Source organism: Melanerpes formicivorus, unplaced genomic scaffold (genome assembly GCF_026170545.1).
Source record: "Melanerpes formicivorus ecotype bairdi unplaced genomic scaffold, bMelFor1.0.p_v2 SCAF_8, whole genome shotgun sequence".
NCBI lineage: Eukaryota > Metazoa > Chordata > Aves > Piciformes > Picidae > Melanerpes > Melanerpes formicivorus.
Window position 1 is genome coordinate 23,488,081 of NW_027142360.1, and position 19,247 is coordinate 23,507,327.

Sequence of the window (19,247 nt, forward strand, 5' to 3'; positions counted from 1 at the left end):
CTCTGAACTCATATGGGACAGGCAGTTACAGTCTGGAGTGTGGAGTTATTTGTCTGGTAATAGTAGCTGTTTTAAATTAATTTGTCTATGCAGGGGCAACATTGTATGATTAAAAAACTGGTGCTTAAAAAGGACAGAGGATTTATCCTTATTTAGAGGCTGTCATCTCAGATGTAGCTCTGCTGCCACCATAAATACATCATAAACGATGATGGTTTTTGCTAGAGCTGAATTTGGGATGAGAGGGTTTTGGGTTGGTTTTGTGCTTGTTTTATGTGGCTTCTTCCTTTGTAACAGAATGTAAGTGATGAAGATTTGCTAATGGTTTGCTGTTTCCAAGACACTTTAGGTAGTGATGACTGAATCATAGAATCAGTAAGGTTGGAAAAGACCTCAGAGATCATCAAGTCCAACCTATCACCCAACACCTCATGGCTAACTAAACCACAGCTTCAAGTGCCACGTCCAGTCCTCTTTAGAACACCTCCAGGGACGGTGACTCCACCACCTCCCTGGGAAGCACATTCCAATGGCCAATAACTCTGAGAAGAACTTTCTCCTCACCTCCAACCTAAATTTCCCCTGGCACAGCTTGAGACTGTGTCCTCTTGTTCTGATGCTGGTTGCCTGGGAGAAGAGACCAATCTCTACCTGGTTACAACCTCCTTTCAGGTAGTTGTAGACAGCAATAAGATCTCCCTTGAGCCTCCTCTTCTCCAGGCTAAACAATCCCAGCTCCCTCAGCCTGTCCTCATAGGGCTGTGCTCAAGGCCTCTCCCCAGCCTCGTTGCCCTTCTCTGGACACATTCAAGTGTCTCGATATCCTTCTTAAATTGAGGGGCCCAGAACTGGACACAGTACTCAAAGTGTGGCCTAACCAGTGCTGAGTACAGGGGCAGAATGACTTCCCTGCTCCTGCTGGCCACACTGTTTCTGATGCAGACTGAAACCAGTGGTCTTGCTCTGAGACCTGCTCCTGTTTCCATGCTCACTCAATATACTTTAAATTGGCTTACACTGCCTCAGCATTCAGGGCATTCATGGAACATTTTGCAATAGTTTGGGGTGGTGTCTCAACTGTATGAAAAAGAGGGGCATCTTCACATCACAGTAGCTACCACTTGTTTGCTGGCTTAACATAAGCAGGTTAAGGTTAAGGTGAGATTTGGATATGGTTGGTTTTGGTGCACCTAGTCAGGTTTACCTTCAGTGTTAGAGCTGGTCAGAATGAGCTGTGTGAAGGTAAAATACTGCCTCTGTACTTGGTTTTATACCATGGTGTTACCCTGAACTTTAAAGGGGAGGAAAAACCCCAATCTTAAGCCACTTCTAAGTGGAATGCTGGTATTTTTTGTATGTAGGCCACTCTGCAAGGAGTAGTTCTATTTTATCAACTCCAGAAACAGAGCCAATGTCAGAGGTTTCTGCTGTTCATGACCCACTTGCAGTTGTTATCATTGCCCTTTCAGTTGTTTTTATGATTAATGTGGCCACTTTGTGACCTGTGTTACTGAAATACTCTGATTTTTAAAACCAAGATTGGAAGAACTCTGGGGAAGGACATTGAGACTCTTGAGTGTGTCCAGAGAAGGGCAACAAGGCTGGGGAGAGGCCTTGAGCACAGCCCTATGAGGAGAGGCTGAGGGAGCTGGGGTTGTTTAGCCTGGAGAAGAGGAGGCTCAGGGGAGACCTTCTTGCTGTCTACAACTACCTGAAGGGTGATTCTAGCCAGGAGGGGTTTGGTCTCTTCTCCCAGGCAACCAGCACCAGAACAAGAGAACACAGTCTCAAGCTGTGCCAGGGGAATTTTAGGCTGGAGGTGAGGAGAAAGTTCTTCCCAGAGAGAGTTGTTAGCCATTGGAATGTGCTGCCCAGGGAGGTGGTGGAGTCACCATCCCTGGAGGTGCTCAAGAGGGGATTGGACGTGGCTCTTGGAGCCATGATTTAGTAGTCATGAAGTCTGTGGTGACAGGCTGGACTTGATGGTCTTTGAGGTCTTTTCCAACCTTACTGATTCTATGAAAATGTTAGTTGGTTTTTTTTTCCCTTCTTTTCAGTTGGATGACTTGACAAACATGACTTAATGTTTCAGAATTAATGTAGCAGGCATGTTCATTCCTCTGAATGATGGAAGGCAGCAGTGGAAAGCTTTTCCACTAGAAAAATTGTGAAAACCATTGCTAGTTTACATCTCTTTGGGTCAGAATCACCAAGGTTGGAAGAGACCTCAAAGATCATCAAGTCCAACCTGTCACCACAGACCTCATGACTAAATCATGTCATGAATTGCCATGTCCAATCCCCTCTTGAATGCCTCCAGGGATGGTCAGGGAGCATCTCAGCAACTGCTCAGAACCCCATAACATGACTTGCAATCAGGCAGTAGTTATGTGGTAGCTTGCAGGCTAACACCACAATTGGTAATACATTTCTCTGGTATGTTTGAAGTGACTTGTGGTTTGTAGAATCTGAAACACCCACAAACACAATTGAAATCTGCCAAGGGAAGCATTTTGGTACTTCTGTTAATGTGAGTTTGTCTACTTCTAGTAAAGGAAATTCATAAATTCCTGTGCAGAATGTTAGCAGCAAATGTGTCTCAGGAACCAAAAGTATTTGTCTTTATCTGGTAAGTTAAAATGTGAAAGGAAAAGGTCCTTATGCTTATGAATTTTGTTTCTTATGTAACACTGCCTTTAGTCTTTCATTTTTGGTTTCTAATTCACTCTATACAGACTGATGCAATCATGTGACAAATTCTGACAGCACTACTGTTCATTTTCACTCCTTCATGTGTTGGGTATTTTTGGTTTGGATGCTTCTGTCAAGAGTGGCAAACAGGAAGCCTGCCGTGCCAAGTCACATTCTGGTTTCAGGTCTGCTGTCCAGTTCTTGGTTATCCTTCAATCTTACTAAAGAGGATGCAATTTCTTAGGCATCTAAGGATGAAAAATTACAGAGCTTTTATAAAATACCTTTATGAGATGACTTCAGGACCAGAACTTGGCTGCATACATCATCTTTTGTGCTTCTCTAGCTCCCTGATTGCAGTTAGGTTTTTATGTCACTTTTGGTGCCTTAAGCAAGGAAACCATGATTGGCTTGGTGGACATAAGGGTCTGTACTGTCAAGCTGAGGCTAACAAGAAGTTAAAGAGGTCTGCTTACTGATTATAGTGTGGAAATAATGTGTTTTCTTTCTTTCTCCATAAGCATTTTGTTTCTTCTTCTTTTAGCTGCCAGCTTGTGGGGTCCATATAAGGACATATGGCAGACTGTAGTGAATGCCATTTGGAAACGGCAACCTGAAGCTGTTCATCGCCTCGACCAGGTTTTGAAGAAACACAAATCCGACTTCATTTCTCTCTTCAGAAATCCGGTACTGGGCCTCTGCTTTCTTGTGGAATGACTTAGAGACTCTCTCTTGTGTTGTATTACCATTTAGGCCCTGACCATTCTTTTCTTTCTGTGTCCTTACAGAATGTAACAAAAATAGGCAATCTTGCTCTACTGTCAGTAGAATGTGTGTCTTGTGCAGGATGAATTGCATCTACAATCATATTTGCTCGTTATTTGAATGCTATTTTGCAAGGATTGGTATAAGTACCTGATGATCCATCAGTCAAGCATTTAGTTTTTTCCCCCCACTACTCTTCTGTGTCTGAAATAAAGCTCAAAACTACTTTGTTGGGTTTTGGTTCACGAACACAGAGCACATGAATTCACAAAACACAGAATGTGGGTTGTGAGGAATGGGAGATGATGTGTTAAAAATCACTGCTTCTTGGCTAATGGATCACAAGGTAGTAACTAGAAATATCACAGTATCACCAAGGTTGGAAGAGACCTCAGAGATCATCAAGTCCAACCTGTCACCACAGACCTCATGACTAGATCATGGCACCAAGTGCCACGTCCAATCCCCTCTTGAACACCTCCAGGGATGGTGACTCCACCACCTCCCTGGGCAGCACATCCCAATGGCTAACAACTTTCTCAGTGAAGAACTTCCTCCTCACCTTGAGCCTAAACTTCCCCTGGCACAGCTTGAGACTGTGTCCCCTTGTTCTGGTGCTGGTTGCTGGAGAGAAGAGACTAATCCCTTCCTGGCTACAACCACCTTTCAGGTAGTTGTAGAGGGCAATGAGGTCACCCCTGAGCCTCCTCTTCTCCAGGCTAAACAATGCTAGATCCCTCAGCCTCTCCTCATAGGCCTTGTGCTCAAGGCCTCTCCCCAGCCTCGTTGCCCTTCTCCGGACGCGTTCAAGTGTCTCAATATCCTTCCTAAACTGAGGGGCCCAGAACTGGACACAGGACTCAAGGTGTGGCCTAACCAGTGCTGAGTACAGGGGCACAATGACTTCCCTGCTCCTGCTGGCCACACTATTCCTAATGCAGGCCAGGATGCCATTGGCCTTTGTGGCCACCTGGGCACAAGATATGTCTCTTTTTTTCAGTGGTGTTCCTTCAGAAATAGTATATTGCTTTATAAACTTGCAGGTCAGACAATTTGACAGTTAGATTTGACAGTGTCTCTTAGTGCCTGAGTTTAACAGGAAAGGATAAAAAAGACACAGAAAATCATGTGCTGGAGTAATGCAGCAGTTCTTTAATAACAGGTCCCAAGTATTTCATTGATCAGACTCCAATCCCTGCTGAGAATTGTACCCAAATTTACTTTCAATCTCCATTATTTGGAACCAACTGAATGTCAGCATTGACAGTGTAAGATGATTTCCGGTGCATTGCCACAAGGAGGCTGTTGCTGTGCGAGGCTGAGGCATTTTTAGAATGCCTTTACTATCTCTGCATTTAAAACCACTGCCTTTGTTTTTATGATGGCAACCTGACCTGCCAGAGCTGTATTTGTGAGCAAGCATTCCTGTGTAAAGCTTTATGCAGCAGTTGATTTGGTTGTTTTGAGTAACTTCCGATGCTTGTTTGTCTTGCAGCCAAAGAATGTTCAGCAGCATGAGAAAATTCAGAAAGCAAGTACAGAAGGGGTTGCTATCCAGGGTCAGCAGGGAACTAGGCTTTTGCCAGAGCAACTCATCAGAGAAGCCTTTATCCTCAGTGACCTCTTTGATATTGGAGAGTTGGCAGCTGTTGAGCTCCTTCTAGCTGGTGAGAAGGGGGAAATATTTAAGAGCTGGAGAAATGCAACTTAAATAGGGCCTTCTCGTTGAAGTGTATGCTGAGCATGAATGCATGATTCAATCAAGGCCTTGGCTTCCTAATATAGAATGTTCTTAAAAAGAAATCTGCTGTCACTGTAATGTAATACCATAACAATGCTCTGAACCTTACTGTTCATATTTTATGCAGCTATTGCAAAAAGGGGGAATAATTTGAGGTGGTTTTGTAATGTACTTTATCACTGAATAGTTTAAAAACAGTTAATTGAGATGGTTTTGGTTTTTCCCCCATAAAGCAGTGTGAGAGATACTGGTTCTTCAAGTTATTTATTAGTTAGGCATTGATATTTAACTCTGTTTGGATTAAAATAAATGATTGTGATGAGTAAGAAAGGTATTCTGGAAAGTGGCACATGCTTTGCATGCAGAAAATTGATTTCAGAGTTATTAAAACATAATTGGTAGTTATTAGCAACAGTTAGTTGCTGTTCATTGTTAGCTTAAAAAAAAAATACCATGAAGTAGCTTGCAAATTTATCATCTTCCAAGTCAACCTCTCTTTCTGTTTTGAACTTGGGTTTTCAGTGTAAATTCAGACAGAAAACTTCATTTTGAATGAAGAAAAGGTGATTTGCTGATAATCAGCCTGATTTGATTGTTAAAGTGGGTAGGTACCCATGTAAATGAGGGCATTTATGGACTTGCACTTCTGTTTATTTTAACATTTTATTATTTGTTTTTAGTATTTTAATAGTTGAGTATCAGGTTTGATAATAACACCCAAAAGAGTTGTGATTTCTTTTAAGTGCCAGAAACAAATCCGAGTGACGATGAGTGACAATGATTACTGTGAATGCTACACTTGTACAGCAATTAGAAAGACAAAGATGCAGAGCTGTGGTCAAAATCTATACATCCAACTTCCTGGGACTAAATGGAAATGTATTCAATAGGAGGACACCAGCAACCTCATTTTCCTGGCCTTACCAGAGGTCTAGTGGCTGTTCTGTTGTACTGGGATGGAAAGAGATGCATTGCCAATTCGCTGCGAACCCTCATCCAGTCACGCCAAGGCAAGACGTGGACATTTGAACTCAGGTCTGTGTTAGTGTGATGAGCTGGCCAAAGCTTTTAGCTCTGAATGCTTTTAGGACTAATTAGACTCCAGGGAGTATAAATAGTATCCAATTTGTTTCCTTCTCATAACTTGATGATCTCAAATACCGTCTTGTCTAACCCCTCTTGAGTCAGCAGGGACACCTCCAACTGCATCAGGCTGCCCAGGGCCACGTGGAGTCTGATCCTGAATGTCTTCAGTGATGGGGCTTCAATCACACCCCTGGGCAGCCTGATTCCAGTATTTCACCACTCATTGTAAAGAACTTCCTCATGTCCAACCTAAATGTACCTTGCTCTGCTTCCAAACTACTGCCCCTTGTCCTATTGCTACAAGCCCTTCTAAGCAGTCCCTCCTTAGCCTTCCTGTAGGTCCCCTTGAGATGTGGAAATGCAGCTCTAAGGTCTCCCCAGAGCCTTCTCTTCTCCAGGCTGAGCAGCCCTTGAGTGACATAACTTGTCACCTGTGATCCATATGTATTCTCATGTTCCACATTCTTGAACTGCTAAAGGCTTTGTACCCATGGAGCATTAAGCTTTGAGAGGGCACTGCTTGCAGCTTGGTAGTGCACATTTAGTTATCTCATGTATCCAAATGCAGTTGTAGGCTTTCCAACAAATAAAGCACGTAACATTTGGTAGGATTCATTATCCTGGGGCTGGTATGATTAATTGTTATATGTATTTCCATTATAGCCAAGAGTTAATGACCATGACAACACGATTCACAGATGACCTAATGGAGCAGGGTTTGACTCAGAAGATCCTCACCCTTGTGTCTCAGATTGATTTGAACAATGAATTTGACAAACTCCAGAGGGAGCGAGGACTGGGCAGTGAGAAGCATCGCAAGGAGGTAAATATCCCCTGGGGGTGAATATTCTGCATGAATTACTTCACAGGTGATTAGAACAGAGTTAGACCTCCAAGAGATACAGAGTGAGATTCCATTTCATCTGTTTTTTAATTTTCTAGTCTCTGTTCTCTACATTTGCAAGCTGTCATTAGCTGAAGGATCATACTAACTACTCTACAGCTTGTCCTAGGCCAGTGTGGGATCCTGTGTTTCCCTTTCGCTGTTGCTCCCTGATGCTGGAGCACACTTGATGGATACAAATATTTTGTCTAGGAGAAGCAGCTTCTAATTTTAAATGTCTTTCATATTTCTCAGTGTCTTAAAGGTTAGATATTAGTATGGTCAGCTGAGAGTATCTCTTTCAGGGCAAGGGGAAGACTATGACCATAACTGGATAAAACTGCCAGTGCCAGAGATGGGAACTGTGAATTTTCTGTGATACATTTACAGCTACAAAGGTTCTGTGTAGATTCATGACCTTGACAGATATGCTGGCTTGCATGTACTTGTCCAGGTTATCTCACCTCACTCACACCTCATATGTAATACATAGGAATAGGAATGTATTTAACAAGCAAAAGTGTGTTTATTGTTTAGCAGTTAAAAAAATGCAACATTTTCTGCAGCTGCTGTGTTAGAGGATTTGTAGTTTAACCTACTCATATTGATGGCCTGATAAGGACAAATAGAGTATGTTGTTAGAGTGTTTATATTCATTATTTTTTGTTTGATCCTTTCTTTAAAAGGTTTCTGACCTCATTAAAGAATGCAGACAGTCCTTGGCTGAAAGTTTGTTTGCCTGGACCTGCCAGTCGCCACTGAGTAAGGATGACACTATAATCCTCATAAGTTACCTGGAGAAGGTGACAGTGGAAGCTGATGGCTCGTTGGATGGTGTGAACTTGTCCCTTCTCATGGCTCTCCTTTACTGCTTCGATGTTAGCTTCCTGGAACAAGGCACAGAGGATCGTGAAGGTAATGCTGTCAGCTTTCGCAGAGAGGCTGTGTTCTGCAGATGGAGAAATAAAACATGAGCCAGCAATGTGCACTTGCAGCCCAGGCTAATTGTATCCTGGACTGCAGCAAAGGAAGTGTGACCAGGAGGAGTGAGGTGATTCTGCCCCTCCGCTCTGCTCTGGTGAGACCCTGCCTGTAGTACTGCTTAAAATTCTTGGGCCCCCAACACAAGAAGAGCATCCACCGTTGGAGCAGGTCCAGAGGAGGCCACAAAGACGATCAGAGGGCTGGAGCACATCATCTGAGGGACCAGGCTTTGAGAGTTGGGGCTGTTCAGACTAGAGAAGAAAAGGCTCAAGGGAGACCTTATAGCAGTCTTCCAGTAGCTGAAGGGGGTCTACAAGAAAGGTGGGGCAGGACTTGTAAAAGGGCTTGTGGTGATAGGTTGAGAGGGAATGGGTTGAAGCTTGAGGAGGGCAGATTTAGACTGGAGATTAGGAAGAAATTCTTTGCAGTGAGGGAGGTGAGACACAGAAATAGGTTGCCCAGGGAAGTTGTGGATGCTCCCTCTCTGGAGGTGTTCAAGGCCAGGTTGGATGAGGCCTTGAGCAACGTGGTCTAGTGGAAGGTGTCCCCGCCCATGGCGTGGCAGTTGGAACTAGATGATCTTTAACAGCCCTTCCAACTGAAACCATTCTGTGATTTAACCAATTTTGTTGCTGATCAGTAACAAATTGGGAGCATTTTGCATCTTTGTTGTCATGCTGATTTCCAGTGAGGTTTTTTGGTTTCTCTTGCAGATTTGCTGCACCGCCTGCCTCTGCTAGCTGAAAGGCAATACATAGCAACCATACACACTCGGCTTCAGGAGTCCCAGCCTTGGAAACTGCCAGGCCTGCAAGCTACTGTTAGATTAGCCTGGGCCCTGGCATTACGAGGAATATCTCAGCTGTCTGATGTGACAGGTAAAATACCCTAAGGTGCAGTTGCTGCACATGGGTATTCAGAGCTTGGCTGTGGTGTAAGTCAAAGTATCTGTTACCTTTTTGAAGTATTACTATTGACCTTTATGAGAAAATCACCATCCAGGCTCCTTTGAAGCTCTCTCAGTCTGGGAGTTTGCTTGTTGAGAATTGAATTGCTCTGAAATGTACACAGGCTTAGAAATAATTGGTTATCAGACAGCTCTATTGCATAGTGTGTCATTGGAGTGGAAGAGACTTTAATGTACTGAAAAATGTGGAAGATTGCATTTGAGCATCTTTAGTGTCACCTTGAGCACTTCAGAACAGATTCAGGCTTTTACACCTGCAAATGGGGAGGGACTTTTTACAAAGGCTTGTTTGTGATAGGATGAGAGGGAATGGATTTCAGCTTGAGGAGGGTAGATTTAGACTGGATATTAGGGCAAAATTCTTTGCAGTGAGACACTGGAACAGGTTACTCATGGGGGTTGTGGATGCCTCTTCCCTGTAAGTGTTGGACGAGGTCTTGATCAGCCTGGTCTAGTGGAAAGTGTCTCTGCCCATGTTGAGGGGGTTGGAACTAGATGTTCTTTAGGGTCACTTCTGACTCACACCCCTCTATGGTTCTGTACCTGTTAAATCTCAGTATCTTGAGAGGCCAGATCTACTGGAATTTTTTCCTGTCTGTACTTCACAAGCTTTCCAGGCTCCCTGCTAGGTCAGAATTGAGTCTGCTTGAAAATATGAAGGTGGCAGGCTCTTTTTGGTGGTGCCCAGTAATAGGACAAGGAACAATGGGTACAAGCTGGAACACTGGAGGTTCCACCTCAACATGATGAGAACCTTCTTCACTGTGAGGGTGATGGAGCATTGGAACAGGCTGCCCAGAGAGATTGTGGAGTCTCCTTCTCTGGAGACTTTCAAAACCTGTCTGGATGTGTTCCTGTGTGGCCTGCCCTAGGTGATCCTGCCTGCAGGGAGTTGAACTAAATGATCTCTAGAGGTCCCTTCCAACCCCTAACATTCTGTGATCATCACCCAACATGAACTTGTCTTTTTCAGTGTAGAGTTTTTCCGTACAGTAGAAAACCCACAGGTGATAGAAGCTTGTTGATTTATGTGTCAGCCAGGTATTCTGAAGTGTATTTTGTTTGGTGACAGATAATTGCAGTTTATTCATTTTCCATCCTGTGGTTTTTATTGCCTAGCTCTTGCAGAATTCACTGAGGCTGATGAAGCCATGGCAGAGCTAGCAGTTGCTGATAATGTCTTCCTGTTCCTGACTGAATCTGTTGTGGGGTCTGAAAACTTCTACCAGGAAGAATTCTACATTCGTAAGATTCATAACCTTGTCACAGAGTTCCTCACTCTCATGCCAATGAAAGTAAGTTTTCTGTTGTGTGAACAGTGCTTCTCAAAGTAACAAATCCAGCAGCCCTCAGTGGGTTGTGATCCCTGGTGCAGAGTCCAGTTGTTAGTGGTGTTCCCCAGGGGTCAGTCTTCAATCACTTGGACGAGGGGCAGAGTGTACCCTCGGCAGTTTTACTGATGATACAAAACTGGGAGGAGTGTCTGGTACACCAGAAGGCTGTGTGGCCACTCAGTGAGAACTGGACAGACTGGAAAGCTGGGTGAAGATGAACCTTATGAAGAACAAGGGCATAAGGACAAGTGCAGAGTCCTGCACCTGGGGAGGAATGACACCATGCAGCAGAACAGACTAGGGGGTGACCTGCTGGAAAGCAGCTCCATGGAGGACCTTGGAGTCCTGGTGGACACTAAGGTATCCATGGGACAGCAATGTGCCCTAGTGGCCAAGAAGGCTAGTGGTCTCCTGGGGTGCATTAAATAGAATGTGACCAGCAGGTCTAGGGAGGCTCTCCTCCCCTTCTGCCCTAGTGAGACCTCACCTGAAGTATTATGTCCAGTTCTGTGCTCCCCAGTTGAAGAGGGACAGGGATGTACTTGAGAGTGTCCAACAGAGGGCTATGAAGATGATTAAGGGACTGGAACATCTGTCTTATTGGGGAAGGCTGAGAGACCTGGGGCTGTTTAGTCTGGAAAAGAGAAGACTGAGAGGAGATCTTATTGATGCTTATAAATATGTGAAGGGTGGGTGGCCAGTCTCTTTTCAGTGGTATTCTGTGGTTGGAAAAGGGACAATAGACAGCGGATACAAACTGGAACACAGAGTGTTCCACTTTGACACGAGAAAAACTTCTTTACTGTAAGGGTGCAGGGAGCCCTGACACAGGCTGCCCAGAGAGGTTGTGAAGTCTCCTTCTCTGGAGACTTTCAGGACTCATCTGGATGCATTCCTGTGTTCCTAGGTGATCCTTCTTTGGCAGGGGGGTTGGACTCAGTGATCTCCAGAGGTCCCTTTTAACCCCTACCATTACATGATCTCTGACATTAGTAGCATGGAGATTGAGACACGACCTTCAGCTTGAGGTGCTGCAGTTCAAAAACTCGATTGATGGAATCTGTACAGCTTGGGGATGGTGTTCCATGCTGAAGCAGAATGAGATTTTTAACAAGTCCTTGGAGTGCTTTTGTTTTGTTTTTCATGATTAAAACCGAAATGAATGCTGAAACTGACAGCAATGCATGCGGGTGTGGGGTGGGGGTTTTTTTGGTGGTTGTTTGTTTCTTTTGATACAGACAGTACTGTAACTGACATTAACTTAGGGGGTTTTGTGGTCTCATTTTTCATTTATTCTTTTGCTAATGATCTTTTCCATGTTGAAGGGGAGGCATTCTGCTTTTTCAGCAGTATGAATTGTGGGGAAAACGAGCAGCTGCTTTTTTTACTGGAACAGTAGAAATGCTGCACAAAGGTTTTAAAGAGGAAATTGGAAGCGATTGCAACAGTTTCATTTGTGCAAGACCTTGTAGCTAGGCACAGAAAATGAAAGTTCTATGAAAATGATTTTATTTAATTGATGGAGGCTTCATTTTGTGACCTTCATTGTGTTGAGCTGGAGGCAGACTTGCCAAATAGTTTCTTTTTTTTCAATGTGCAAGAAGTGTGATAAAATATATTTTGTTCTTTGTAACTTCACAGAACAATATTGGCAGGAAAAACAGTATCTGAGCCTTGAGAGTAGAGAGCATCCTTGTTGTAAACCTAAATTCTTCTCCCAGGCAACCAGCACCAGAACAAGAGGACACAGTCTCAGGCTGCGCCAGGGGAGGTTTAGGCTGGAAGTTAGGAGGAAGTTTTACACAGAGAGAGTGATTGCCCCTTGGAATGGGCTGCCCAAGGAGGTGGTAGAGTCACCATTACTGGAGGTGTTCAGGAGGAGACTTAGTAGGGTGCTTGGTGCCATGGTTTAGTTGATTAGATGGTGTTGGATGATAGGTTGGACTGGATGATCTTGAAGGTCTCTTCCAACCTGGTTTATTCTATTCTAAATGCTCTCTACTCTTTATTTGTAACTGGTTGGTGTTGCCTGCTGTTCTCTCAAGCTGTCTTTTTTAGCCCACAGAATACCTATAGAACACATGAAATGTCAGTTCAGTCAAATTCATGTTGATGACTTTACAGCAATGTTTTGGTTGGATTGGCTGCCTGCATGCAGCACTTGCCATGTTTAATGGGCTTTGGACATCCTTTGGAGGTTGCATGCAGTGGTGTAATACAGACACAGTGGCCCTTAGGAATCCTTTGAATGTGTGAGGAATATGTGAGGTATATTTTGTGGAAGTTCCTTAATCAGATGCAAGTGGGAACTTTTTTATGAGGGAGTTCTATATTGGTGGTGGTGTTTCATGAAAGATGAATGATGTGCCTGTAAAATGATGAGTATTTATGGAATAGATGTAACATAGATTTTTTTTTTTTTTGAATGAAGATATTTGGAGGCTGAGCCAGGCTGAGGGTGCTGCCATATTAGATTTAGAACAGATGTGATCTTGTTTCTTGTGTCCAAACTACCTCATGTAGCTTTTGAAGTAAAAAGAGAAGGCTCCACCTTCTGGGCCCAAATCAGAGGATCTGGTGAAGTCAGTTGGAAAAACCTGCTATGATTTTAAGTTCAGGAGTTTAGCTCTGAACTTAGGGCCTTGGCAGTAAGGAAGTTCTTGAATATGCACTTGAATTTGAATATAATGAATATGAATAATGAATATATTTGAATATAATAATTATTATATTTGAATGGTGCTGGATGTTAGGCAATATTTCTTCACTGAAAGGGTTATCAAACACTGGAATGACCTGCCTAGAGTAGTGGTGGAATCATAGAATCAACAAGGTTGGAAAAGACCTCAAGGATCATCAAGTCCAACCTGTCACCCAACACCTCATGACTACTAAACCATGACACCAAGTGCCATGTCCAATCCCCTTTTGAACACCTCCAGGGTTGGGGACTCCACCACCTCCCTGGACAGCACATTCCAACAGCTAACAACTCTTTCTGTGAAGAACTTTCTCCTCACCTCGAGCCTAAAACTCCCCTGGGTCCCCATCCCTGGGGGTGTTCAAGTGGCATGTGGACCTGGCACTTAGGGATGTCATTTAGTATTGACCTTTCAGTGCTGGGTCAAGTGCAGGACTGGATGATCTTTGAGATCTCTTCCAACCAGAGACATTCTGTGAATGTAAGCTCTTGGTGGGGGAGCGGGTTAAAAAAACTCCAATCAACTGAACGTTCTTTGTCATGTACATGCAAGTTCATTGTCTTTCTTAGTTTTTAAGAACTTTAGACAATTCCATTATTTCTGCTGTTTTCCATTCTTAGCTAAGTATAGTCCACTGTTTTTTTCCACTCCATAAAACGTGTAGGTGAAGCAGCTGAGAAACCGCGCTGATGAAGATGCGCGCATGATCCACATGAGCATTCAGATGGGTAATGAACCACCGATTTCCCTGAGGAGAGATCTGGAGCATTTAATGCTTTTAGTAAGCCCTATTTCCTTTTAAATTACTCTCTCTCTCAAAAAAAAAAAATGATTGTGACTTTCCTCCTTCAGCAGAAAACCCTTTATCTAAGCAATAATCTGCGGTGCTGGATCTTCCCTTTTTTTTTGGGGAGTAAAACACAGACACTTCCTATAGCATCGTGCAAAGACATGAATTTACTGCCTTGGCTTCTGCTGTTAATGAAGAGTCATGTAGTTAATACATCAAGGTGCATAAGTGATTAACTGAGAAATGGCACTGTTTTCTTAGCAGTGGTTTAGTCTGTAATGATTGAGGTTGTGAAAGTTTGACTCGAATTTCTTAGGCTGTCAGTTGTTCTGATATTGCTATTTAGAAGCTGTCATCTTCAGGGGCTTCAAAGGAGTGGAACACCAGCCGTGGGATGCTTTGCCTCTCCAGTGTGTTTAGCTTATCTAGCAGCAGTGCTTGTTGTTCAAGTAATCATCTTTTCTTTTCTATTGTTGATATTTTCTAACATTTTCCTTTCTCTGATAGATTGCTGAATTGTATAGGAAGGACCCCTTTAATCTGGAACTTGCCCTGGAATACTGGTGTCCATCAGAGCCTTTGCAGACATCTACCATCATGGGATCCTACCTTGGAGTAGCTCATCAGAGACCCCCTCAGCGCCAGGTTACTTAGATTTTCCTTGAGTAATTGCTAGTAACTTGAAAGTAAAGCAATAAAAACCACCCCAGGCAGCAAAGGATTTTGTTTTGTCCTTATTACAGCTAGCATCCAAGAAAATACTGTCTTTTGTTAGTGACTTATCTGCATGTGTCCTGCTCTGCATAATGTGGTTATTGTTGATAGTAGTTTGGGGTAATTACCTAAAGCCCAGAAGTTATAGCCCATCAGAAACAGAACCTAATATTAGAATGAAGAAGCAATCTAAACTGATGTTCTGAAACTCCTTGGGTACCTAGGATGCTGTCAGCCTTCAGTGCTTCTTGAAGGACTGTGCAATGTTAGGCTAAACCTACTATGAGACAGAGCAGATACATCCCAAAACCTACTCAAAACACAGGCAGCTGTGCCTGGGTGCAGTCTGCAAACCCCCTTCAATGGCCCTGGGAGGAGCTGCCATGTGAGTCAGTGTGCAGGGATCTAACAAGCACATTGAAATCTTCCTCAATATCACTTAACTTGCCCTGTGAGAAGTGTTAATAGTACTGCTGTGCAGTGTTTGTGAGCTGAAGTAAATTTTATCTCTTGAAATACAGAACTGGAGAGTTAGTTTATTTGCAATAGCCTGAATTATGTCATGCTGTTTATTTCCTCATTGAAACACGGGTGTCACCTGCAGGGACATTGAATGGGCCAGCCTGTGTGGTTCCACCCCTCGACACTTCCTACCCTGATAACATTAGAATCTGCTTTTTGACTTTGCCTTCCTATTGTTTTCCTCAAATACACAGATTTGATTTTTATTTTTAAAGACTGGGTGTGTTTTGTGTTTTGTTTTTCTTTCATTTGTTCCAGGTTGTCTTGTCAAAATTTGTTAGGCAAATGGGAGACCTCCTTCCTTCCACAATTTACATCCCGTACTTGAAAATGCTGCGGGGACTGGCTAGTGGGCCTCAGTGTGCTCATTACTGCTTCAGTTTGCTAAAGGTCAATGGCAGTAGTCATGGTAAGAAAAGTGACACTTCAGCTCTTTATCAGCTCTTTCTTTTCTGTAGAAAAATACAAAGACTCAGAGGAATTGTGGCTTCACACTTCTAACATTTCATTACTAAAGTGAAATTGGAAGGCTTGACCTGGGTGGTGGTGGGGGGAAGTGATTAGATAATTAAATATCTGAGCACCTTAGCAAATATTTCACCTAAAGAAGTAACATAATTAAAAAAGCTGTGCCTTGACACCATAAAGAGATGCAGAATATCAATATTCCTTACTGTAAAATACAAAATGAGGTCAGTTATGTATTTAGCAAATAGTCATCTTCCCTGAGCTGACATTTTTCAGAAGCCCTTTGTTCTGTTAGAATTTTTTTGCTCCCTGTAATACAATAGAGCTTTCTCAAAGTAAGAGATGCTGCTCAGGCCTGTGTGTTTTGTTAGTTTTGCATTGATCAAACTGGAAAACTCCTTTACTTTGCAGATATAAACAATGCTGCAGCCACTCTGAGTCAGAAAACCCAAAACTTAACTTGTACTGGCTTTTTGTATTAGCACCTTACTGTCGGTGTTAAAACCAACCCCCCCCCCCCCCCCCACTCCACACAACAGGGAAAAAAAAACCCCACAAGCCTCAAACTAGAGCCACTAGTTTCAGAAATAATGGCTTTACTTTGAACTGCATTTTTGCCTCTAGATAAGAAAGTGTTCCTTTTAAATTTAACTACCCTCCTTGTCACCCTGTGAAGGAGTAGCAAGAAAACCTTGACGCCTGTTTGTCATTTTTCCAGCGGAAAACATCCAAGGAGCAGGTGGCAGCCCTGTCTCCTGGGAACATTTCTTCCACTCTTTGATGCTTTATCATGAGCACTTAAGGAAGGACTTACCAAGTGCAGACAGTGTCCAGTATCGTCACTTGCCTCTCAGAGGGATCACACAGAAGGAACAGGATGGATTAATTGCCTTTTTGCAGCTGACCACTGTTATAGTGAATTGGGTAAGTAATCTTCTCTTTGGCTTTATTTATTCATAGATGATTTTTTTCCCCCTGCAAAATTACACCATTAAGCAATGAAGTTCACTTGACCAAAAATATGTAGGGCAAATTTATCTAGGAATATTGTAATCTGGTTAGTGAACCTCAAAAGCATGAGAAGCATCAGCAATAGCTGTTAGGACCAAACGTGCAGTCTGTGAAGCAGGAAGAGATGACACCTTTCCCTGTGTTGCTGGCATTACTGATTTTCTTGCTTTCCTGACACTTGGGTGCCATGGAGATGTCTTTTATAAGTCAGGTATATTCAGAAGAAATGATTACCTAGTAAGAAATTTCTTTGCATTCAGTTCAAGTTTGAAAAGGCAATAAGAGATGAATTTTAAAGGTAGAAATTTGGCAAGGATCAACTGTGAAACCTTATGTCCTTACAGCAGGAGTGTAAAGTGTGCCATGAATTGACTGGAACAGGATTCCAAGGGAATAAAACTGCAGTGCAGATTTTGTATTGTCAGTTGTCTGAGTAATTGTGGATAGTGTTCATTCAGCCCTTCAGTACCCACCAGACTCTGCAGCCTACAAATTCTGTGATGTACTGAGACACCTTTGGGTTCCTAGCATGTGTCCACATACAATTTAAATTCATAATAAAAATATTGCTGAAGTCCCTTTACAGTGCTTGAATCATAAAATTGTTTTGGTTGAAAGGGACTTCTAAGCTCATTGAGTCCAATCATCTACCTAATACCTCCATGGCCATTAAACCATGCCCCAAAGTGCCATATCTACACGTTTCTTGAACACCTCGAGGATGGTGACTCCACCACCATGCTGGTTGGCCTGTTCTAATGCTTGACTACTCTTTCAGGCAAGAAATGTTTCCTAATATCCAATCTAAACCTTCCCTGGCACAATTTCAGGCCCTTTCCTCTCATTCTATTAGCTGATACTAGAGAGGAGACCACCCCCCCACACACACCTCACTGCAATCTCCTTTCAGGGAGTTGTAGGGAACAGTGAAGTCTCCCTTCAGCCTCCTCTTCTCCAGGCTAAACAATCCCAGTTCCCTTAGCTGCCTCTCATGAGCTTTGTTCTCTAGACCCTTCACCAGCTTTGTTGCCAATAGAATAGAATAGACCAGGTTGGAAGAGACCTTCAAGATCATTGTGTCCAACCTATCAACCAATCCAACCCTCCTAAGCAACTAACCCATGGCACCAAGCACCCCATCAAGTCTCCTCCTGAACACCTCCAATGATGGCGACTCCACCACCTCCCTGGGCAGCCCATTCCAATGGGCAATCACTCTCTCTGTATAGAACTTCTTCCTAACATCCAACCTAAACCTCCCCTGGTGCAGCCTGAGACTGTGTCCTCTTGTTCTGGTGCTGGCTGCCTGGGAGAAGAGACCAACATCTGCCTGGTTGTTAAAAGAAGCTTCTGCACATAATTTTTCTCTGTGGGTAGGCACAGGTTTAGTACTCAGTCGTACACTGGGATTTTTTGGTTAATTAAAGTAGTTTGCTTTGGAACGGTTTAGCATCCTTTGGATGGTTTGTGTACCTTCAGGTGTGAAGCAGAGTTGTTGATACTGAACTGTGAGTTAGAGTTTGTAAGACTTGAATAACCTTCAAGGTAAGAAGCTGCAATTCTGTTTTCTGTTGGATCTCTGCAGAGCGAGAACGCTCGCTTGGCTCTCTGTGAGCACCCTCAGTGGACCCCAGTGGTGGTTATTCTGGGACTTCTGCAGTGCAGCATTCCTCCTGTCTTGAAAGCAGAGCTATTAGAAACCCTCACTGCTTTTGGAAAATCTCCTGAAATAGCTGCTTCACTCTGGCAATCCTTGGAATATACACAGGTATTGTAGGAATTTTTTTGGGGGGGTTTAGAAATACAGCATCCCAATTTGTTGAAGTTGTCAGTGTATTGTACAATGGTTTTGTGTTTCCCCATAAATGCTCTTGTTGCTGTTTTATTCACTTAGTTAATGCAACTTCTATTTTGAAACAGTTTTGAAAGGGACAGAATGGTTTTGTTCCTCAGAGATCTCCTGACCTGTGCTTCTTTCATGTAAATACAGGTTTTTCTAACACACAGCCCTGTGTGTTCAATGTATTTTTTTCCCCCCTCTGTATATGTCACAAACTTTCTGCAGATTACATATTTTTCTGCTTGGCAGTTTTGTTCTTTGGTCTGTAATATTCTTCCAGGCTGAGGGATGCTCATGGAAAGGAGAGACTGGCTAAAAAGCTCTGCTTTTAGGCATTTATCTTTTAGAATAGAATAGAATTAACCAGCTTGGAAAAGACCTTTGAGATCATCAAGTCCAACCCATCACCCAACACCATCTAGTCAACTAAACCATGTCACCTATAGGTTATTGTCTTAAAACTTTCACAGGTAGATGGCATAGGTCAGGTATTAAAAGTCCTACCTTTCAAAAAGTGTTTCTTTTTTCCCCTTCTGTTGTGATTTCAGAGCAAAACTTTAAATATGAGTCCTAAGGAAGATGAATATCAAAAGAAAATGGTCTCAGTATTGCCAGTTCACAAATCACAATGGGATGAGCTCATGGCATGTATTCTGGTTCAGGCTACTTGCAGATTTATTTAGAGGAACTTGAGGCCTTTGAACTGCAACTGCTGTTTCCTGTTAATTACCAATAATTGCCTTGACAAC

The 19,247-nt window shown here is 43.0% G+C and overlaps 1 protein-coding gene across 1 annotated transcript in view; it reads left to right on the forward strand.

The window, feature by feature from the left end:
- The window catches only part of NUP205 (nucleoporin 205), a 63,154-nt gene that overhangs the window by 2,209 nt on the left and 41,698 nt on the right, over positions 1-19,247 (forward strand). The window contains exons 2-13 of the mRNA XM_068142725.1: positions 3,236-3,378; positions 4,952-5,123; positions 6,088-6,232; positions 6,947-7,106; positions 7,853-8,081; positions 8,864-9,028; positions 10,237-10,412; positions 13,818-13,934; positions 14,451-14,588; positions 15,438-15,588; positions 16,366-16,571; positions 18,244-18,426. Coding sequence (XP_067998826.1) covers positions 3,236-3,378; positions 4,952-5,123; positions 6,088-6,232; positions 6,947-7,106; positions 7,853-8,081; positions 8,864-9,028; positions 10,237-10,412; positions 13,818-13,934; positions 14,451-14,588; positions 15,438-15,588; positions 16,366-16,571; positions 18,244-18,426 — 1,985 coding nt within the window. The remainder of the gene's footprint in view (positions 1-3,235; positions 3,379-4,951; positions 5,124-6,087; positions 6,233-6,946; positions 7,107-7,852; positions 8,082-8,863; positions 9,029-10,236; positions 10,413-13,817; positions 13,935-14,450; positions 14,589-15,437; positions 15,589-16,365; positions 16,572-18,243; positions 18,427-19,247) is intronic.